At 44.3% G+C, this 24,483-nt stretch overlaps 1 protein-coding gene across 1 annotated transcript in view; it reads left to right on the plus strand.

Annotated features, from left to right (window-relative positions):
• The window catches only part of Pard3b (par-3 family cell polarity regulator beta), a 976,275-nt gene extending 956,117 nt beyond the window's left edge, over positions 1-20,158 (plus strand). The window contains exon 23 of the mRNA XM_021197960.2: positions 15,602-20,158. Within this exon, the coding sequence (XP_021053619.1) occupies positions 15,602-15,959 (358 nt within the window). The 3' untranslated portion in view covers positions 15,960-20,158. The remainder of the gene's footprint in view (positions 1-15,601) is intronic.
• The last annotated feature ends 4,325 nt before the right edge of the window (positions 20,159-24,483 follow it).

Genomic DNA, 24,483 nt, shown 5'->3' on the forward strand with positions numbered 1-24,483 from the left:
AAATTACCCAAGGAACTGAAGGGGTCTGCAACCCTATAGGTGAAACAACAATATGAACTAATCAGTACCCCCAGAGCTCGTGTCTCTAGCTGCATATATAGCAGAAGATGGCCTAGTCAGCCATCGTTGGGAAGAGAGGCCCCTTGGTCTTGCAAACTTTATATGCCCCAGTACAGGGGAAAGCCAGGGCCAAGAAGTGGGAGTGGTTGGGCAGGAGAGCGGGGAGGGGGGGGAATAGGGGACATTCGGGATAGCATTTGAAATGTAAATGAAGAAAATATCTAATAAAATAAAATAAAATAAAGAACTATATGCCCCAGTACAGGGGAATGTCAGGGCCAAGAAGTGGGAGTGAGTGGGTAGGGGAGCAGAGATGGGGGAGGGTATAGGGGATTTGGGGGATAGCATTTGAAATATAAATGAAGAAAATATCTAATAAAAAAAAAAGAACTAAAAAGAAAACAAAAAAACAAAAAACAAAAACAAAAAACCTTGTCCCAAGTTCAAAAAAAGTAGGATGGGTACCAATCTTCCTGAATCCTGTCAGACCAGCAGACCCACCCATCCTCTATTTCCAGACCTGATTGTCATCTGATCTATGTATGTTTCCTTGATGTCTCATGTGTCCAGATTACCCTCTATGAAAGAAAAGACAAGGGAGACAGAGGAGGTTATGTTTCTTCTGAGACCATGCTTGCTGGGTTTTAGGCTGCTGGTCAGCTTCCTTTGGGTTTAGATGCATGAGCTTAGAGGATCTTGGTTTTTTCTCTATGAATCTGAACAATTTCAAACTCAAATCCATGAGCTACTCTGTAAGCAGTGTGAGGACCCATACATAAGAAGCAATTTGAAACACACAATTTAAGTAGGGAGAAAAAGGAGCAACTGTTTATAGAGTATACTCTGTAGTGTATTTTGTATACATTTTTTTAAATGAACATAGTCCATAAATTTTTTGGGAAAGTGGTGATAACTTGCCTCGTTTCCATCTGGAGGAAACAGATTTTTTTAAAGAAGAAACAGACTTCAGAGCATACAAAAATATTTGTAAGGCTGGGAAAAGCATGTAAGAAGATACAGAATAACAAATAAGTAAATAAGAAGTTAGAGCCGAAAGAATGGTAATAAAGATGGCATGGCCTTATTGATCACTTACCAGGGCCAGGCTCAGTGCTTCACTCTCATTTACCCTGCTTGATGATTCGGTGGAAGCCGGCAACCTCACCACCCCAATTTTATAAACGAGGAAACTGAGATGTGCCGTGAGGATGAGTAACTAGCCCAACATCAGATGTTCCCTGCCTCAAAACCCAGATGCATTTGCTTCTAGCCCTTTGTTCTGTCTTTACAGGATCAGAGCAAGGTCTGTGTTGGCAGACAGGACTGCTCAGCTCAACTGACAAGAGAGCAGTGAATTCTGAGGCGGGTCTTTAAAGGGTCAAAAGCCATTTTCTGTTGCCCCCCCCCCCCTGAAGATCCAGCAGCAAATTAAGTCTCCTTGCTATGGAGTTAAAACCCAAAGCTGGGACCTCATTGCTTGGATGATGTTAATGGGAGCTCAGAACATGCCAGGGTGATTTCCAGTTGGTTAGGGCTTGGTTGGCTACACCGTGCAATTCTGTATTGCTCATTTTATCCTGCAACCCTGCAGACTGACTGCGCACACTAACCCATACTTCAGCATTGTTGTTTAAGTCCTAGCCAATCTTACTTTATTTGATCTCAGTATCTTATTTTTTCAGAGTCTAGCTGTGTAGCCAAGGATGGGCTGGCACTCCCTGAGATGGGAGCCTTGCCACTAGTCAGCTGGGGAAGAAACGGGCACATCTTTCTTCCAATGAGCAGTCAACTGAAAGATAGGAGAAACTTTCTTGCCATGAGAGAACTATCCGAGATGATATCTATTGCTAGACAGTACGCTGAGTATCTTGTACCAGCTGAGTGGGTTAGAGGAACCCAGGAGAAGCCCTTACCAGCATGAACCCCCAGATGGCCAATGTCATACCAGGAAACAGATAAATATGACTATCCCATAGAGGCAGAGCTTCACTTAAACAGTATAGAGTCTGCATAGTGTTAAAGAATTTGTGTGACCTTACATGATCGTACTGAAGAGCTTTAAACAAAGCACAACTTAACTTCCCAGCATGACTATATGGCTGAATAAACTCACAGGAAGGGCCTCGATTCAGGGAGCAAACGATTGGGTGATACTCAGTTTGACAAAACCAAGAACACTTTACTTGGCCTTTGCCTATACTCCCCAGAGTTGCCTTTTGATTTCATCCCTGAAATGCCCTTTCTCTGCTTGCTCAAAGCCACTGAACCCTTACAGGAAAGCCAGTGTCTACGCCTGGTTTCATCTAACTCTTCCTCAGCTTGAGCTGCTGGGCCGCTTGGCTCTCCTCTGCCTCCTGTCTGGTGGGCAAGATGGTCCTCTGCGGTGGCTCCTGAGGCTCTCTCCTTTCTCTGCTGCTTGGTGATATTTGATGGTTGGTTTGTCACATCGCCATCCAAATAGTAAAATAGCCTTCTAGAGCAGGTTAACAGTATGGGATTCGCCTGTGCAGATCCAGAACCACAGAGGAGAGATAAGGGGAAGATTTTTTTAAGGAAGATTTGATTTCTAAAAGCACTTCTAAACACCTAATCCTAATAAATGATAAGGAACCTGAAGCATGCCAGAGTAGTAGGTTTCAATTTAGTTATTTTTTTCCCCCAACTTGATTGCTTCTATTATTTTTTAAATGTTTTGGTTAGCACCAATATTTTTTTTTATTTTAACCCTGACTGAATAAATTATCAAACATCTTTAAGACTGCTAAAATTTGTATGGCTATTTTTTTAGCTTCCGGCTTTGCCAAGTTGTACTTCACTAAACTAATCTTATATTAATCAACTAAGCAGAGAATTCCCCAATGAGATGTTAGTGAACTGTATGTTGTAAATAAAACAATTAAAGGGCTACTTAGCACCTCATCAAACTGCTTAACAACCTGATAACAGTTACCTACACACATGCCTCATAAAAAACCATGGGCTGAGGAGGGAAATTAGAGCCCACCACCTCAGAAGTGGAACTCCCATGCCCTTTAGCGGAGGTCTGCTATTATCCTGCTGAAAGTGAAGTTAAAAAAAAAAAAAAAACCTACAGTATTACCTCCCATGTTGGCCATGGCGATTGTCAGCTTGAAGCCTTTCAATGGGGACAGCAAATTCTGACCCAGTCATTCCGTTAGACAAGGCAGGCATCCCTTCATAATTATTACACAAGAGTAATATAAGATCTCGAATTCATTTTATCCCAACTTTCCTGCAATATGCTTTTATGTATGTCATTTCGTTTGTTCTTCTGGGAAGAAAAGCACATATTACTTTACAGATTGTGAGACCCGGGCACAGATAAGTGAAGAGGCCCAATCAGGCTTGAGTTTGTAACAGGTCAGGCTGGAAGGCAGCAACATGAGCTAAGGTCATCTTGCAGTAGATCCTGTGTGGTTGTGGTCGGGGTCATGAGATGGTAACCTCCCACAACTCAACAGAGACTGCCTATTCTATTGCTTTCACTTTACAGAGCTGAAGATATGGTCTGAGAAAATAAGATGTCTTGTCTGAAATGCCCTGAATATGAGCCACTCTTTGGAGTCACTATCTGGAGACTGGATGGGAAATATATATTTTAGTGATTTAAAAGTAGACTGGGTAAAGTGGACAAAGTTGCTGTCAACCTGCCAGAGGCCTCACTCTGCATAAGCAAACATGGGCAGCAAACACCTTCAAATGGAAGGTGTGAACTGGAGTTGATAGTGTAGGAATATGGAGAGTGAGATTTCATCACACGAAGCAGAGACACTGCACCTAAGTTGTACTAGAGACCTTCGGGAAATACTGTCAAAAGCAGGAAGTGTTGGAGAAAGACATCATGAAGAGAGGAGAGGAAAGAATAATTCCAGCTGATGGTGGCTCACAGGATGGGAAGTCTTGAATTTCAAGAAAAGCAGGAAAAGTTGAATTTTTACATGAAAATTCTTATGTGAAATCACTTGAATTTCAAATATTAGTAGCCAACTGGGGGGGGGGAAAGTCAAGCACCAGGTAGCTCTGTATTCAGTACACTTGTGTATGTTGATACAAAATAGCCCTGCAGGCTGCAGTGTCTATGCTAGGCTTTCTACACAGTGTAGGGAAGACCACAAAGGGTACACACCACTCAGATCTAAGAATGAGATTTGTTTGCGTTTTATCCTAAGCCTTTGGTCAATACCAGCTGATTCTAAGTTACAAATAGAATTTTATTTAAAATGGACTGTGAATTTAAATCCAAGCAGGATTGAGTACCTCAGTAAAACGTGATCTTTCCATTTGCTTTGTCTGGGTCAGTTTGCATCCATCACTGCGGGAAGGGACCAAAGAGCTTCTCAGGGATTTACACATGAACACTCTGAGGCTCAGAACCGCCTCGGGATCACAGTCTCCAGCTGAGGGTCTCAACCTTCCTAATGCTGCAGCCCTTTAATACAGTTCCTCACGTGGTGCTGACCCACAACCATTAAATTACTTTCTTGCTACTTCACAGCTGTAATTTTGCTATTGTTATAAGTCATAATTGTAATTATCTATATTTTCTGATGGTCTTCGACGACCCCTATGAAACAATCATTCGACCCCAAAGGGTTGCAACCCACAGGTTGAGAACTGCTATTCCGTACAGTAACTGCCTCTTCTTCTTGCTGCGCACTGACTGATAGCTACATCCTGAAGTCTCTCAGACAGACTGAGAGCACCTGCCTATCCTCACCAGGCACTGCATTGGAAGCTTGAAGAAGGAGAGGCACCATCTCTCTAAAGCTGCTGTGGGCATATGGGAAATAACATTTTATTTGGTAATGGCTCTTTAGTTTTAAATCACTTCAGCATTTACTTTTAATTAATGTCTTTAAATTAGGTAACTCATACTTGTAAATATTTGCTTTCCTGAGATAAGCTTTTATTTAAATTATTAAAGCCACAGTTTCACGGGTTTGGGTTAGGAATTGAGGTGTCCACTGCTCAGACAGAATACATGTAGTGTTTAAAGGGGGAGGGGCAGGGAATCGTCTCATACTGGTACATGGTACACACACCCACACCAAACGTGGCCAGGAGCAAAGCACCCATTCAAAGCGATAGGAGATGGGATGAGTTTTCAGTTTTCTTTGAATTGTTCAAGGGATAAATCAATAAACCAGGGCATTAGGGAACAAATGTAGGGTGGAATAACATCTGAAGGAGCCCCTTCACAATAAAAGTGTGTCTTGCTGTCTCTTTTTGAAATACAATCATCAGTAGCTCTGGACCTTAAATATCAGTGTTGCTATAGGCGCCGGGGTTGGGGTGTGGGAGTATAGAGACAATAGTAACTATACAGGAACACTGGAAATGGGGGCGGAGGAAGAGGAAGAGGAGAAAAATGACAAGTTCAGGGTGAGTTCATAGTTCATCCATCAGTTTGGGTGACTATAAGCTTTGATTTGTTAGCTGCTCCATTTTGCCAGCATCAAAGCAAGGCTGGAGCCCAAAGAATCTAGTCTACTGGGCAAGAAGCAACACATCTCACTTTAATAAAAGATGAGTTGAAAATTAAATGTTAGTAATGCCATTAATAGCCACTCTGACCAGCCATGTAAAGACCAACCAGAGGATTTAGAAAGCTCAACGGGACAGGGAGTTGAACACAAGTCACCAGTACCTACCAATCCCTTGTCACCTTGTTTACTGAAAATCATCCCAAAAGTGACCTTTGCCAAAGTGCTACCCTAAATAATGAGACGGATTCTAGACAAAGAGGCTGAGTGGAACAAAAGTCAGGTGGGCATATGGAACCAGCCATGCACTTCAGAGCTTGCCTAGCACAGCTAGGAAATGAAGGCCTCCAGGTCAGTGACTCTCAACCTGTGAGTCACGACCCCTTTAGGGGCCAAACATCCTTTTATAGGGGTCACATGTCAGGTATCCTGCATATCAAATATTTACAATATGATTAATAACTAGCAAAAATACAGTTATAAAGAAGCAATGACGTAATTTTTTGGTTGGGGGTCAGTACAACATGAGGAACTGTATTAAAGGGTCGCAGCATTAGAAAAGTTGAGAGCCACTGGTCTATGTCACGGTGAAATACATCATGAAATACAGAGGCTACATGTCAAAGTTAGCATGGAGAGGCTAACATACTTCCACTTACGTCATCCAGGAGAAACCAGGAGGTGGACACACCATTGGCCATCAGGGCACCTGCTCCACTAATAATCCTAAATGTCACCTAGCCATGTCTGTTGAAGAGTAAGTTTCACAACCCAAATTCCTCCCAGGTGACACTCTGAGTCCAAACTGTGCTGCCCCCAAATCCATGCCCCAATACTTGAGGGTGGCACCAAGAAGCTCAGATTACTATTGAGAAAAGATAGTGGATGCCACTTCCTGGAGAAGCCTGCAGAGAAAGGGAGAGATAGTGGCAGTGCTGAGAGATATTAGTATAAAATCCTTGCTGCCCAGAGTCAACTGGCACTCCCATGCCCCATTGGTCCCTGCCCCACCTATCCTTCAGCTACCTTGCTCCTATTAAAATATGAGCATCCCTGCTTATTAGAACAGAAGGTGAGTCTAGAAGTTTACAAAACTGTCTATAAACCTTATTTAATCGAATTAATATTACTAGGTGTAAAAATTGGCAGGGCTCAGAACATTTTACATATTAAAGCTCATACAAAAATCAACAAGACTTAAAATCTGAGAACAGCACATCTAAGCCCTCTAACTATTCATGCACTCTCCCAAAAAGGTCAGTTCCTGCATTAGAAGTCATACTGTGTTCTCACTAGAGAGTTAGTTCACTGTGCTCAGAAGTGCTTCAGTGCTGGTGACAGCTATCCAGCTGTACTTCAGACACACATGAGCACATTGTACAGTGCTGGGCTGTTGACTTGCACTTTCTCAGACTGGTTACAACATGCTCTGCTTGTCTGTGAGTCCACACTTACTAGTGCTGTTGTGATAGTCCAGTTGAAAAGAGATCCTTAGCTGGAACCACAGGAGCCAGCGCAGCCAGCTACAGATGTGAGGATGTGTGCAAGAGTAGGATGCTGGGCTGAGTGTGAGTGAGAGTGTACTCTTGATTTCAACTGGCCCACTATGTTATTATGTAATCCTCCAGAATGGCCACTACTGGGGTTATGTGTCATAGGATCCTCACAACTGCAGTGGGGTTCCTTCAGCCACCCACTGATGCCCTATCTATTCTGTATCAGAATCCTCAGGGCCAGCAGGAGAAAGGGTGCTTCATGGGCCCCATCTTGTCCTCAAAGGTTTGGGTGAATGAAAGTGTTGGTTGAGCAAATACACCCTTGGATATTGATACCAATATTCAATATATTGGACCCTTGAACAAAGGCCCTTGCAAATAAAACCACACAAATATCTTTTCTGGCTTTCCTAAACGGGACAAGAAAAGTCTACATTCCTACTGTGCCAGCAGCTCAGAGTATCTGAATGGGACTTCACACTTGGAATTCTGGGTATTTCCTTGGCATCCCACCAGCACTTCCAGAGTGTCTAGCTTTATGAGTTTCCCAAAGCCAAAATGCTTTTTGGGAAACTTTTGCCTTTTTTTTTTTTTTTCATTAGATTCAAGCAAGAAGCCCTGGCTCTGTCTGCCTAGGTGAACCCTGTGCCTTTCCACTGCCCACAGCTTTCAGTCAAATCATGTAACATCTTTGTTCTGCCTTTCCCGGTCTCAAGCCATGGATAATAATGGTGTCTACCCTATCACACTACTATGAGGAGTAAGGAGGTTGACTTGGAAAAACTGCTTGAGATGGGGTCGGTTTGCCTTGGGCATTTGCAAAGGAACTCTTCTGCCCAGGTTGCTCTGCATCTTTGCAATTCTAAGCCACCATCTGATGCTGGTTACGGAGCCCATGGAGCACTGGGGCGCTGGGCCCAACACTTAACATTTCTGCTTCTGGATTGCAGAGGAAGATACTTTCAATGCCAGAATCTTCCTGTGTCCTAATAAAGCCGGGAAGTGGGAGCTCTTCTCCCACACACACACACTCATGATGCTGGAAAGCCTTGACACCTTAACTGTACTTCTCGCCCGGAGTGAGAAGAGATGTGATGATTACAGGTGATTTACATCAAATTCCTCAGGCTTTGGCAATTGATGGGAGAAGGGAACAGTGATTGATACAGAACTCATTTAACTGGTAGTAATTTAGAAATCAGTTGAAGGGATAAAGAGGTAGCTGTGTTGGCAATATGCGAACATCTCCAAGAATGTGTGTGTGTGTGTGTGTGTGTGTGTGTGTGTGTGTGTGTGTGTATATAATATATTATTAGTTATATAAGTGCAGATAATGTATGTATACACTATAATAGTAATAATATAATTTAAAGTATATTAATATATAATCTAAAGTAGAGCAGGGAAAGGTGGCTTTTGTGAATGCTGTGTTTTACCTCAGGAATATCCTGTCTACACACCGTAACCTTGGGTAGTAGTCCTATAGTGTTTCTCCTAAGAGACCAGCTTTTAGAATTCAGGACCTTACAGGCCCCAACCTGTCAGCTCCTTAAGTCTGCCCTTGAAAAGGAACCTTCCTCTCTTGCATGACAATCAGATGAAATCCTCAGTGTTTAGATACTGAGATTCCAGAACTCCTGATATAAAGGAAAAAGAGGAAAGTGAATTTGCGGCCTGCTTGGTCAAGTTATGATTCCTTTCCTTGGTCCCCATTCCCCTCCTCTCTAGCTCAAGCGACTACGTGGTAATTATCTCATAGTGTGACGCTGCAATGGAGTCCAATGGTTTTGTAGCCATTCAGGACAGCTTCTGATTTCCACAAGAACTCCATCTCCACCTATGTGTCTCAGGCTTGTCCGTTCTAGTTGTCCCTGACACAGAACTTTAAAACACTCTCACCCCCTCATAAAAGAGGTTATTTTAGCAGGACCACTCTCAGGTCTGCTACAACTCCCCTCATCTGACAGGATGAAGTACCCTTAAGGGCCGTTTTCCGTGTCTGTCTGCCTGACTGATACAGAGGCTGAGACTCCGTATACATGTCATTTGTTAGTAAATGAATTCTATTTGTGGCGGTTGGTGCCCCCCCCCCCAACAGCATTTGCCTCCTGAAGCCTCCGACGTTGCCAGCTCGCTTTCATTTTCTCTGGAAACATTCCCCTGGTGTTACAAAGGGCCAGAAGCTGCTGCAGTGACACTTGTCTCTCTTGGCAGTCCTCTGAAAAGAACAGTTAGGGCCCTTCTTCATAACACGATGGGGAACGTGAGTGATGAAGGGAGAGGGTTTTTTTTTCCCCATAATCATTTCTGTATCATAGGTCATCAAATGGTCATTATATTTTATGACTCTGTAAAATCTGCTGAAATCAAAGCTATGTAATATACTTTGCAGAGGGCTCTGCTAATCCAGCCCAACCACATTCGTGCCTGGACCACGGATGAAGGCCTGGTAACTGGAAACGTGACCCTGAAGGAATTCCAAACACAGACTAAAAGCATCTCTCTCCACATAACACGGGCAGCTTAAGAGCATATTAGTTTGCACTGCCTTTTTTTTTTTTTTTTTTTTTTAATTTTACAAATACTGGGCCCTGCTCTGTGTGGAACATTTGAAGGACACTAGCTTATTCACATCTTGCCAATGAGGACAGCACCAGGAGGCTTGAACCCTATGGCCTGACTCCATTCTAACTCCAAATTTGGTTACAATCAGTTATTACTGAGAAAAAAGAAAGAAACCCATTCAGACGGGGGGGGGGGGGGGGGGGTGGTGGTGGTTTGGTTTGATTTTGTTTTGTTTTAATTGTCTTTGTCTGAGCTGCTAACACACACAGTAGTTTATACAACTTAAGAAGNAAATACTGGGCCCTGCTCTGTGTGGAACATTTGAAGGACACTAGCTTATTCACATCTTGCCAATGAGGACAGCACCAGGAGGCTTGAACCCTATGACCTGACTCCAATCTGACTCCGAATTTGTTTACAATCAGTTATTAGTGAGAAAAAAGAAAGAAACCCATTCAGACGGGGGGGGGGTGGGGGGGGTGGTGGTGGTTTGGTTTGATTTTGTTTTGTTTTAATTGTCTTTGTCTGAGCTGCTAACACACACAGTAGTTTATACAACTTAAGAAGAACAAGAATTTCCACTTTTGAAGTTTGTCCAAAACAACAACAACAAAAATCCAATCCATTTGTGTAAGGTGGGCATTGTCCTTGCTTGTACATTCCTTGTGGTTTCACACTTTCCACTACAAACCATATTCCTTTACCTTTGAACTCACCTCTTCAGTCTTCATACTGGCTTTTCTCTTAGTTACTCCCCTCACACCCCCAACCATGGCTACTCAGCGTCAGTGATCTTTCTCCATCCTACAAGGAGCTCATTGGATGAGATACGGCCATGATCCTCAACCCCAGGTGTGAGACACGTGCACTGTGCTCACCCTGGTCTGCACTATTAGAAGAACTGAAGGTTACGAATACTCCTCAAGTCTTCCCCTCGTCATAGCAGGTCTTATTCACACCAACTCCTTTGTTCTCTCTGCCGTGGTAGGAGAGGGCACTGAGCTACAGCAGGTGGCAGGCTGTTGTGCATAATCCTAGTTTCTGCCTCTCTTGGGCATGTGTGATTTATATGAAGGTCGTCCATCCATCATGTGTGTTTTGTGGAGAGGCGTGTATTAGTGCTGGGGCCAAGGGGCGCTGGACCTCACCTCTGCCCTGGAACTCAGTGCTTGAAAGCCTGCTGATTGCGTGTGAGTTTGACATTCTCCCTCCAATCCTATATCTAGAGTCTTTTACTGGACTGTATTTCTAGACATGAATCAAAATGTTCCTACATTACTCTGTTTATGACAGCAATAAAGAAAATTTCCTTGCCAGACAATAGTGAAAGGATTTTTTTTTAACTGATTCTTAAATATAAATAGCCTGTACCTAGTAAATTCAGTCTATAGTTCACTTTTAAAAAAAAAACATTTTAATTAAATCTTTGAGGATTTCATACAATGTATTTTCAACATATCCACCTCACTAACTCCTCTCCTTAATCATCTCCTCCATGTTCCTGTCCCTTCCCAACCAGCCTTGAACTTTCTTCTTCCTCTTCCTCTTCCTCTCCTTCTCCTTCCTTCTCTTCATTCTTTTTAATTTCTTTTCTGTTCCCCACAGAGTCTAATTGGGGTTGTCCCAACTACTCTGGGGATGGGTCCTGTCCTGCCCCTACTAGGGCTCCTACATCACTAATGAAAGCTGACTCTCCCTGTCCTAGCACCTGTCAAATACCAGTAGCTTTTCAGCTAGTGGTGGGATTTCATGCCCACCTTGCCTCCACTATGCTGGGACTGCAACTAGCTGGAGCTTGCACGGGTCTTGTGCGTGTTGTTACGGTCACTGTGAGTTCATATATACATCGGCCCTGTTGTGCCTGGGAAACTCTAATAAACTTTACAGTCTTTCGATGTTGGACCCAATCCAATACTTAACTCATTCCCTCTTTCCTTCTTTCCTCTGGAAAAACTAGAAATTGGTCTTACTTCAACCATCATCCATCTCTGAGTCCCCCTGAATCTACTCTTTCCTCTTATTTCTCTGCTGTCCTCCAGCCCCTAACCACTTCTAACACTCTCTGGTTACTGTGTACATTTGTGCATTTTTCCTCAAAAAAAAAAAAATTCAGTATAGATTTATGGAGCCACAAAGCCCTAAGGGAGAGAGAGGACCAAGGCATGAAGAGTCAGTGCCTGCTTCCAATAGATCCACTTCCATGCAGGGTATGAGTACCACACGGCCAAGACAAAGGCAGAACGGATGACTAGCTGGGGCCAACAGTGAGGACTGCGGTTGTCTCTGCAAGGGTGAGGACTGACACTTTCTCACATATGTGAGAATACAGTGGGAATAGCATTGTAGGGATTCCACCCTTCCAATATCATCCCCTTCCCAAGCATGATTGTTTAACCAAACAGGAGCATAGCTTCCATCTCCCTATATAAGATGATGACTGGTATCCAGGGCCTACCTGACCAGCACAGGCTCTCATCTCCAGGTCCCTTTTGCTAAATGAAAACCAGTGACATGGTAAGACGTCACAAAGAGAACATCCTCTTGGAAAGGCAGCAGTCTATTTGTTATTGTATGTGTAAATAACCTGTGACTTCATTGTGTTCAGGGGAAAAAAATGGTCATATTCATTATCTGCACTGTTGCATATGTCTGTGTGATTTCAGACATACCTGAAACCATTCCTGTGAGTTCCCAAGCAAAACCTAAATCTTCCTGCTTCCAGAAATGGGCTTACTCACCGGGACAACAGAAAATTAAAAGGAAGTCTCCCTCACAGCCGCATTGGGTTTGGATATGCGGTCCCTAGCTAATGCACTGTTTGGGGAAGTTGTGAGATCTGTGGCCCATGTGACCTGTCTGAAAGTAAATGGATTGCCAAGGGGTGAGCCATGAAGGTGATGTCCAGTCCTGATTCCCACCAGAGCACTTAGCTTCCTGATCCCCGCATCTGTGTGAGCGGCTAAGCCATAGACTCCAGACCATGAGATTGTCCACCTGCATTCTCCATCCATCAGGATGACTGTTCCTTTTGAAACTGAGAGCCAAAATGAACTTTTCCCCACTTAAGTTGCTTCCATCCCAAACATCTTGTCTGTGTAGCAGGGAAAACAGTAACTTATAGAGGAGGCTTTCTTTTCTTCCCTGCTTAAAAATTGCTATGTTTTTAAAGTAAGTGTGGGAGGATGTGGGGGGGGGTGTCACACATACATGAGTGTAGCTAGATCCCATGGAGGCAGACTTATAAGAGGATATTACCCACTCCATGTAGGTTCTAGGAATAGAATTCTAACACTCTGCAAGAGCATCCTTAACCACTGAGCCATCTCTCTGGTCCCCAGAAATGGTTCTTTTACATATTTATATGAGCATGTGCCTGTGAAAATATTCACAATAGTTTAGAAGTTGCTCTGGTGAAAGTCTGAAGGGAATGATAGGCTTTGAGGGGGAAACGTTATGAACAGCAGCCCTGGAAGGAAAATGCTCCTGGAGGTCTCTGAACTTTCAATAGTGTTTTTACAGGCAACTCATTGTTTTTCTTCTCCCTGAAAAATTACAAACAATAACTCTTATGATGAGTTCTACAGAAAAAGACAATTTCCATGCCACCACTGCTTGACAAAGAGCAGCCCCTCACGGGCGTCTGCCACATGGAAGCAAACTCTCCAACACATAACCTCCAGAGAAGCCCTCTGGGGACCACGATGCTATCTTGGGGGTCACCCTCTCTGCCCTCGGAACCCTCCCTCCTCTCTCTGCAGTGACTGCTGGAGAGCCACAGGGTGAGGTGTGGGTGGAGAGATAACCTCCTTCCTGGCCATGCCTGCACACTGCGGAGTCAGTCGCTCAGGGTTGTAAGTCGCCCAGGGTGGCTTCTATCCCGTCACCACTTGCTCTGGATCATCTCTCCACAACTTAAAAAGAGAGAGAGCGAGAGAGCGAGAAAGCCCCCAAGGACTTCTGTCTTTTATAATGTTCTGTTTTAAAAGGGCAAAAATCTTAAGAGAGAGACCAGGACCCTAAAAAAAAAGTCCAAGGCCTGGAATTTCTCCTTTCTCTCTTTCCATTTAAAACAGGAAACATTGCCGCTAAGAGAGTCCGGGGGGAGCGTAGGTTGTATGTTCATTTTAAGGCAGATAATGTTTGTGTGTTGCAAATGTCAGTGATTTATCCTAAGGACATAAAACGAGTGCAGAGAGACCACATGTTTCATTTCATGCAGAGAAATACCTCTGGTAGCTTTTGAAAGGAAACACAGGTTAAGGGTTTTGGGTTTTTGTTTTGTTTTGTTTTGTTTTGTTTTTTAAGGGTTTCTGCAATCTCCAGGTGGAGTCAAAAGAAATAGAGATGAGTATAGTGGCCCAAAGAAGAGGTCGTTAATTTTTTTTCTAACAATAAAAGACAGAATGAGTGCTGGAAATTTTCTAAATAAAAAATGAAATTGTCAAGGAAAGGGATGGTGAAACCTGAGTCCTTTATTTTGCAGGGCCATGGTAACAGATGATTGGGGATGTATGTCTGCTCTATTTGTCATGGGCAATTTAGCATAGAGCAAAGCGGACCAAACTGAACAATAACAACTGATGCTATAAATAACTTGTGCGCAAGCAACTTAATTTTTTATCTGAAAACTCTCACTAACTAAATTACCCCCAGATTCGTGAATCTATCATTCATTATTATACATGGCAAAATTAGGGCACACACACACACACACACACACACACACACACACACACATACACACGTAGATGGAGGGTTGTATCGCTCATCCTTATGGCTGTGTTCACAGGCAGCTTTCCACATGCTCCCTGAGCTCAGAGCTTGTCAAATCTTCATTGATTTGGGGAATGTTCAGGGCTGTTTTACTATCCAACTCCACAGATTACAGGGTGATTTTGACCCTCATTGACAGTGCCTGATTAACCACAGGCACAGTGTTCTTACAGCCCTGTCATTTCTTTCACATCTCCAAGCCATTGGAGAGCTCTTCAGTAATCATTATTGTTTCTGTTTCTCCTTAAAAAAAAAATCATAAAGAGCAGAGGAATAAAGGATGGACAGATCTGGTGACATGCTGAATGGAACTGTCGAATGTGTGCACAGAAGGCTGATGGGATTTTAAGAGCTGCAAACAGAAGTCATGTGTCTCACCCCAGGCTAGCCAAGATGCCATCATCTGCACATTGTCTAGCAACGTATTGTTTCTGTTATGGCGAGCAGATCAGGCGATCCTCGTCTTCAGCAGAAAGTTCCAGACAGGCTTGTTTTCCATTAGTGTGTGTTCTGGCCCCGACCTTTCTGCATGCCTGCCCATGACACGGGGCAACTTGGTTTTTGCTACTGACTTTGTGGTAGACTTAATTACTTTTTATCACAGTTCCAGGTGGGTAGTTTCCCAGCCCCAGTTGAGAGGTCTTCCAGGAACAGTAGAGGGGAGGCATAGTAATCCACCCAAGGACAGCAGCCACCCAGACTTAGCCAAGGCCACCCACAGACCTCAGTAAGCAACTCTGCCATCTAGAAGGGAAATCAGTACACTTTATGAGGACCCTAACCTGTAGTATTTGTGCTATCCTATCTCACCTAAACTGGGGCTCTAACAGTCACAGGTTTAACTGAGCTGTGATAAAAAGCAAATATATAAAAGGATATAAGCAATATAGGAAGCTGTTTCTTCTCATGTCGCAATGTGATATAAGCAGTCCTGTTTACATAGTGACTTGTGGTGCCGAGGGACTGAGTTCTGACATCCTTGTTGCCTTTCCTCCGCCCATGGTTTTCACCTTGAAGTCTAAGATGGCAAAGAAGAGGGTCCTCTCTCCCAATGTCTAAGGGTACACATCACATCTTCTAGTATACCCTTATCTAGGCTGAGGGTGTGGCCACAGCCAACTGCAGTCGAGGCAGAAGCGTTGCTCTTCCGCTGAGGGTAGCAGCTCCATAGCTCCTGACATGTATCTCTGCTTTCCTTTCTAGGGGAGGCTCGGCAGATCCCGTGGACTACCTGACAGCTTCACCCCGAGGGCGCTACAATGACAGAGAGCTTCCATACTACCCAGGGCCTCATCCTGTACATACCCCAAGAGGGAGCTATGCCCGCCCCCCAGATCTGAGGGCAACCGATCTACGATACCCACAGTACTACCCACCCCCACCAGCCCATCAGCCCAAAGGACCCTTCAGGCAAGATGTTCCTCCTTCACCGCCTCAGCACCAGCGAGTCCCAGTCTACCAAGAGATGGGCAGAGCAGGGCCCCGAGGGAGCAGCCCTGACCAGTACCCCTATCGTAACCAGGATCCCAGGCAGAAGAATCCCATGACTGCAGCAGTATAGCTGAACATCGCAGAGATCTGTCAAGCAAAGAGGACATCCAACACCATCTTTGCCGTTGCTAGAACCTAAGGCCTCCTCTGGGCTAAGGTCTTCCATGGTACAGAGTGGCTCTTGCTTCCTGAGGGTACATGGCCTAACTGCTAATCAGGAAAGAGGGACAGGGGTTTGGGGATGTAGATTCAAAATGGAAGAAGGATGCAGTCGTAAAAACAGTACTTCCTGATACTTGAAAGGCTTGCAGGATTGGTTGATTCAGTGAGAATAACAATTGATTAACAATCTATGGAGCTACACTATAGTAGCCCCTGCTACATACAACCCCACCCCACCCCACCACCACACATATAGTAGAAGCAATAGTACAGAGGTAAAGGTCTCTCTCTGTCAGGCCCAGTCACCCATTCAGAGACTCAGCCCTGTACTTGGAGATGTGAGACCTACAGACTGGCAGAGCAGAGAGACTGCAAATATTCACTGAGAACAAAGCAACCACGTACATGACTAGTGACCTCTTGGAAACCTTAGACCCAAAGGAAGGCTGTATTTCCTTATTTATGGTCTAGCTTGGGTTCCTGGTACTACTTGTGTGATACCAGCCTTTTGTGCTTCCCTGCTTTTGATATAAAAGACAGTAATTTGAATTTGAACGCAGTATTAGTGTCCTGGGAGGACGTGAGCTGCTCAGAGCTTCCAGAAGGGAGTTCATTCCAAGAAGAACCACAGTGAGCAGGTGAAAAAGGTTGACTGTCCCAAGGTCCTTGTTTTCCCCCTCCTAGTCCCTGGCATTCTTGCTTGGAGATAGCTCCTTTCAGAGTCCTCCTCAAATGCCTATAATTATTTTAGACTGCCACTAAAGGGCTAAAGAATACACATGAGTGGGGTGGGTAAAGAGAACAGAGCCTGCTGGTCAGGACACACAGAGAACAATGTCCTAGGGATGTCACTTCCAGACCAAGTGCCAAACAGTACCCATCTGCCCCAGGAACAGCAAGTAGATGGAAGAGTGTGTGTGTGTGTGTGTGTGTGTGTGTGTGTGTGTGTGTGCATGCGCGTGCGCATGAGTGTGTGCACGCACACGCATACACACAAGCATGTGATTACCAGCATGGAGAAGAGAAGATAAAATTACCTTCTGGATGTTTAATGCGGAAGGAGTCAGGCAGGGAAGTAAAGGGAGATGATGGTAAGATTAAATCAGTCTGCATCTGCTCTATCGCATTAACAAATGTCCGGGCAAAGCTAAGGTCTCCACCTGATTTAAAAGGAAAAGCATTCCGACTTAAGAAGCTGAAAAGCCACCCTTGCTTCCTTTGAACTTTTCTTACACAGCACAGCATCTGAAGCTTCCTGTGTGACCAAGACAAGAACACACGTGCACAAGACTGAGAAACAGCCCAGCGTTCTGGATTTCTTAGCGACTGATACACACTTTAAACCTTTCACGTTCCTTCTTCACCCCGCCCCCTCCAAAAAGTCTTCAATACAGACACATTTTGGCTGAGAGTAGAATACCACTAACCAACGGGTTTTACTGAATTGTAGTGTTCTAGAAGCCATAGAGTAGCCATTTGGCCCAAGTGTTTTTCCTTTTTTGAATTTGAGATACTTTTGTGACCAGGAATGATGCAACTGCTGGTTTTCGACGTAAGTAGCGTCATTTGCTGGACTTAGGAGAGATCATTATCTGAACCACAATTACTGTGGCCCTCTGAACCATAGACTGTCAAGTTGCTTTCTGTCCTCCGCCACCTCTCTTCAGCCAGCAACCTTACATCATATGTAATTTGTTCCACGGAGTGGAGGGTCCCAGGCTCTGGCCAACAAGGCATTGTGGCTGCCCTGAAGGTTCCCTGGCCACCATGCTGGAAATGGCCTTTCCTTTGAGCCAGATGTTACAATGAGGGGAAAATGCAGTGCTGGAGGCCGGGGCATTAAATCAACTCGTAAACCAGGAACAGTACCACGCGCCTAGAAGCCAAGTAATCAGGAAGCCAAAGCAGAAAGGCTTCAAGGTGCCGGCTAGCCTGGGCTATGGGGTGAATTTAAGATCATATAATGAGACCCTGTAATTACTCTTCAGTGTGTTCTATATTTTACTCAAATTTCTGTGAAGCACTGATTTTATCCAAGGCACAAGTTTCCCCTTGTAAGGAGGCTGGGCCACTTGCAGGCTTGCCGGGGGTCGGTGACAGGTGTGCTGCAGGGGGGTTGGCCCTTGAGGATGACTGCTCTGCTCGCGTGTCCAGCTCCAGCATGTTCACCCTGGGTGCACAGCACCCCTACATGAAGGCCTCAGAAAGGCTTCTCCAGACTTTGGCTTTGTGTTGTACACAGTCAACGCAATAGTTGCTAGTCCTGAGAAGTGCACAGAGGTCCAAAGGTATTATTAAAGAGAACAAAAGAAAATAGGTGATAACAGCTTTCTGTTCTTGCTTAAAGTATAGCCGTCACTGCATCTGATTCTGCCCTAAAGAACTAACATTATATCTGTGACAGAGGCTGCGTCAAGCCAAGCAATGGTTAAGAACAGCTGGGACAATAAGCTTTATCAATGCCTGTGTAGCATCCCCCCCCAACTATCTCCCCTCCAAGGCTACGAGACCATTTTCCGGGGCTCCAGGAGAGTATATGGTTTTCTGGAAGTCCAGGCTATGATCAGCAGATCCCCAGGAGAAGGAAATAGGAACCAGTATATTTACAGCCTTGGGAAAACTCACTAGGGTATCTCTCTGTAGCTGGGAACTCTATAACACAGAGAAAGGTTTTTTTAACAGGAGCTACAAACCTGCTGTCAGGCCATCCAGCCTCGTGGGCCCTCTCCTCCGCCCCCTTTTTGTATGGCTAGAAAGATATGAGAGGGGAGACCCACTGAAAACCTTTACTCTCTAAAAAATTCAGCCTTCCACAAGAGACAGAAAGCCGCCTCACTGGTCCACCACACGCCTGGACTGAAGCACCATCCCCATGGGCTTAACACTGTTTCCCCACAGGGCCAAGTCAGTGGAAAAAGGAACCTTTTCTTCAATCATGATTTCGTAACAAACAAAGCTGAGAGAAAAAATAATAATAAATCCGAAACTCATTATTCTTCAACTTTCAGAACATTTTTGTGGAACCCACAGGGCCACGTGGAGCAAAAGGCTGATGTATTCAATAGCATCGTAGAGAAGCGGAGAGCCTCGGAGGCTTTGTGGAGCCTTATTTCTGCTACCAACAGAATAAAATTAAAATAAGACCCACTGCCTTGATTTTGTTTTTCCCTTTTAAAGCTAAGCCTACCTTATGAAGGAAATCCTCCTGCAACATCAGGAAGATCAGACAGCTCTTGCCTCTGTCCCCTGGTCCACAAAGAGACCAGACTCCAAAAGAGTAAATTACCTTTCCCCCTCACCGGAAATCACCTGCATTTGTTTTTGTTTGTTTTCTGTTTAGTGTTTGAGCAATGTTATAGAATTTCAGGCCCGTGGAAGGAATGTGTGCCTGAAAACTCCCATCAGCACTGAACACTGAGATCCACTCTGAGCAGCTTTCAAACTGGCTTTAAAATTGGGTCAACGTCCCCACTGCTTCCTGGGTCCGTGTGAACAGAAAGTCCAAGCTTAATGCAATTAGGCGGGAGGGTGTTCCATTCAGAAACGTTCATAATAGTGTTCCTCTGCTGTCTCAGCTCATGTCGACTTAGGGCAGAAACAAGGCTGCAGTGACAGAAAGCTCTTCATAAGATAGCCCTACAGGGTCACCTTTCCGATAGAAAGGAGGAAAGCTAGTTAGAGATCTAAGATAAGCCAGGACTCTCCCATGCAGTTCCCTCCCTTCCTTAAATAGCCATGCAGTCGCCCACAGCCTAGCTTTTACACGTTGGGGTTGGCTACTAAGCTCAGAATGAGAAGTGAACTATTCCCACAGACTCTTTGAGCCCATCGCTTGATCTGCTCTTCAGAAAGTGTTCCGTTCCATCTGCAAAGCTATTTACTACTGGAACATTAAACAAAACCTGTTGTTTATACCCCCGCTTTCTCTAGTCTTTCCTGTTCTTTTATGATTACCAAGTCGTCTGTTCATACATTCTAAAGATAAATTATGTGAAATCATACTTTGACATATGGGGATGGAGAGTGAATTCTTTACAAACTTTTTAAAGATAATCCCGTTTATATCACCGAAGACATTTTGGATGTTATTGTATATGAGTATATAAATTTTTCATGTTTTATTTTGCATTAAAATAAAGCTTTATTCAGCCAGTGAGATATCAGTGTCTTGATTTGTTTGGGGAATCTGATAAATGATGAGCTAGATCTGCTCCCCCCCCCCCCACACACACACAGCAGCAGCAGCAACATCTAACACAATGGCTCTCAACTTCCCTGTGCTGCGGCCCTGAAATACATGTGGTGACCTCCAACCATAAAATTATTTCATGGCTATTTGATAACTGTAATTTTGCTAGTATTATGTATCATAATATAATTTTTTTGGAAACAAAAGGGTTGTCAATGGGTTTGAGCCCCACAGGTTTGAGAACCACTGCTCTAATAGTTGAGTAGCTCTGCAGCACCACCCAAGAAGAGCAGCAGGGCAAAGGGGCATCTATCTGCTCCATGCAGACAAGATTGGAGAGGGAGAAGCTGAACTGCAGTGCGCTCCCAGTACTGATACCAGCCAAGTCCACTGGGAACTCTGGACAACAGTGGACCCTCGAAGTTTTCCTAGGCAAGAGTGAGCTAGCTAGCTTCCAAGTCTCATGGCTACCCCAAGGAAGAGAAAAGACCGAGGGTCAGACAGTTTTCTTCAGTTGGGTCCCGGCTTCTGGAACCATCTTTGGTTAGTTTTTTTACAGCAGCTGAGAAAATCATCCTCAAAGGTGCCCATCATGGTAGCCACAACATCATTCAACACCAATTACCTCTCTTTCTAGAATCATTCTCACCTCATCTACACAAAGTCATCTTTAACATCTTCACCAACATCACTGTCTCTCTCTCGGGGTCCCGAGCTTATTTTCAGCCCTTCCCATATTTCTAGCAAGTTCGTGGATGCACCTGGCAAGCTCAGCCAAGGTTCCATTCATCTCCCAGCTCTGATTCAGCTTACTATTTTAATTCACATCTTATTCTGAACAGGCCTGCTTTTCTTCCTGGACAGTAATGACCCACACAAGCCCTCAGAACTCCTATGCAAGCTCTCTCCAGAAATACCTGTCCTGACAATACTGTGATGGACAATGGTCCTACCACACCCACAGCTACAAGGCAGAAATCTGAAAGTGACCATCAACTTTCCATTTAAACTCCACCTGCAAGCATGCTCCATATGTTTTCTGTAGACACTGTACAGCAGTCCTCAAGTGTGCCCACACTTCCTGGAGTTGCTGGCATAGCTAAGTTCATCCTAGACACTTTTTCTCCTCAGCCTCAACCACAGACATCTCTAAAGTCTCATTTATCTCTGAGCTTCCTCTCCCCAGCCCACCTCTGTGCTCAAAGGCCTGCCACCTGCTTCTGTAATTCCATTTTCCTGGAGTACTTCCATGCCCACTCATTTATGTGGTAGCCTAGAGTTCTTTCATGCTGTGTTACCCACCCACCCCTAACTCTCTACTCTTGGCAGGGGGGGGGTGAAAGAGAGACATTCTGAAACAGAGAACAGGTCACATCACCTAGCTAGCTGCCGTGAAGTCTTTGAGAAAGAATATTGAAAATTGGTAGATATGGATTTAAAAACATTGATTAGGTGCTAGCCACTGATTCACTGGGTAACCTTGGGCAAAACACTTATCTCTCTGGCATTTCTAATGAAATGAACTTCTCTGAACCTCACAGAAGAGCCCGCTGTGTGCATCTCCTCACAACACCATTCTCAGGGATCACAGCTTGAGATGGACCAAGTTGGAAATATTCAAACCACAGGCAATGGATTTAAGTGACAGGTTTGGGTGTCTTCTATTCCAGAGACTTAAGTTATCGAGCATTTATCAGTACACTGTGGTAATAACCATCCAGAAAGGGCTGGCACGATGAATCATTTGCCAGATTTCTTCACAACCTGGGTTTTACCAAGTCTACCAGCTTTGACGAGACATACCAACGGGATAAAGCAGGACATGAGGGTTGGCCATTCCTTTGCTTCAAACGTGGTAGCAGAAGCCTTGGGTTTTGCTGCGGGAGGACCCAGACCTCAGCTTCTTGGGGGAATCAAGACTATATGGTGATTATTCATTGGAGTAGTATGGATTCCCCTTGAGGGAACATGCTTCATGTCTGCACGCTGGAGCCTCTGAGTTTCTGGTCATCCCAAGAGCAGCAACCCCCCAGAGGGAACTAGATATGTTATTGTGAACTTATTTCTGGAAGCAGTATCCGAAACTCACCTCAACAATTCAGCAAACATTGAACTCCCCTTCCGTTTGAACAAGGTACAAGGAACTCGGTTATCTGCCACTAAACAGACGTGGCCCGTGCCCCTCCTCCCAGCACAGAGTTGGTAATTCCACACTGTATGTTACCGAGATACCTTCTGCAGATCCTCAATAAAACTTTTATGACCCGTATTACAGTGATTAGTTTCCAAGTCTGTGTGGCCATCTAAGGTGCACCGTATTTGTAACACATTGCCTGGCTCTGGCTTTATGCTCAAGAAATATTTGTTGAATTCATCTGGATGAAGAAATGAGGTGTGGGGATTCTTTCCCTGAATTGCTGGGCTGCTGACATTCCACCTCGAAGCCCTGACCATAAATCTCCATGACCTGTTGTTAAAGTTTGCCTGGCATTATTCTTGAAGTGAAGGGTGTTAGCTCACGTGGGCATGCTGGAGCCTAATTTAAAACACGAAAAAGCAGGCCAGGCAATTGTAAATGCAAGGGGTAATGCATTATTTAGAAGGTAAAGAGAGACTTAAGTAAAGAGAAAGTGTATTACTTAAAACCGACTAAGATGGAAATACTTTTAGTCACACACGATTACTATTATTATTGTATAATTCCTGGATTTTAGGAAGCGCTTTGCAATCAGTTACATTACTCTTTCCTTTCAACAGCCATCAATGGTGAGTTGGAATAACTCCCCGACTCTCCACAAAGAAAATCCTGCGTACAATGGTTCTAAAATAAAGATTTAATGGAAGCTGTTTAGACACATCCAAAGAAACTCTAGGTTACTTTGTGTCTTAGAAATTGACGTTCTCTTTTAGTGGCCCTGCTTTTCCTGACTAATTATTGTTTACATTTCATGCTGAATATTTCATGATCACGGTAATTTTGCCATCCCATGCAGGCAAAAAATATCAGGCTCTTACTTACTTTCCATTGGAAGAAACTGAGGCATCGGACATGGACATCCTATAAACATGAGACAGCAAAGGAAGGAGGGGAAGCTGCGTCTACTCTCCTGTGTCTTTATGAGCGAGCACTTCTTTTGTTGTGGTCCCTTCGCTAGGCTCTCCCCTTACAGTGTGAGTGGCACTCCTGCAAGTCTCAATGGGAGACCCTCTGTGACATGGGCCAATGTGCTTCACACCTGGGCTTCCCTTGTCACTGCTCTTGCAGAGGTCACTGGTCATAGTTAAAGATGTTTCTGCGGTCCCTGTCTCAAGACTCTGTGACAGTTACATGTCTTGCCACTATAACAAAAGAAACGTAAAGAAAGCGTTTTTGCTTTGGTCATTTTTGGTCATTTGAGTTTGGAATTCTTGTGGGTTCTTCTTCCCTTTCCCTCACAGTTTAAGGGATGTAGTCCATGACAGCAGCAGTGGTGGTGGGACCATGGGGCAGGTGATCAGAGAGTAATGGATGCTGGTACTCACTGTCTTCATGACTTTTCCCATTTTGTTTCAGACCATGGGATGACACTCTCCATACATTCAGAGTGGGTTCATTCCTTTTCAGGCAAACCTTTCAGGAATTTCCCTTCTAGACATACCCAGAGGTGTATTCTAAATGATTCCAAATCTAGTCAAGCTGACAGGAAGATTAGCCATTGCACCATTTTTTTTTTTTAAATATAATTCTTTGAAGTTGAACCTTGGGATGCTTGAAAGCAACCTTAACCCTACACAACACTCAAGTGTTTACCAATTCTCCAAGTTTATTAATAATGAATGTGCAACACCTTTAAAAGAGCTTGTACTGACCCCAGTCAACCTTTGCTTAATTTCTGAGCTCTTATGCCTACTCGATTTAATAAGAAATACAACTCAAAAATGAGAGTGATACCCCACCTTGAGTCCAAACCTACAGGTTCTGAAAGGAGAAAGCCATGCTCAGGACATGCCAAGGCAGGCTGAATGTGCAGTGTGCTTGAGAGACCAATACCTCCTGGAAGGCTTGTGAGACAAAACCAGCTTTGACCATAGAGTCAGGAAGTTCCTATGAAGATACAGCATCTGAAATCCCCTTAAAGGACAGGGAGAATAGAAACTGGGTAGACAAAGACATCCTTTTTCCAGATAAAGAACAGAGGTGAAGGGTCTAGGTCAGCAGTACTCAACCTGTGGCTCATGACCCCTTTGGGGGGGGTCACATATC

The sequence above is a fragment of the Mus pahari genome, chromosome 5, assembly GCF_900095145.1.
Source record: "Mus pahari chromosome 5, PAHARI_EIJ_v1.1, whole genome shotgun sequence".
In the NCBI taxonomy this organism is placed as follows: Eukaryota; Metazoa; Chordata; class Mammalia; order Rodentia; family Muridae; genus Mus; species Mus pahari.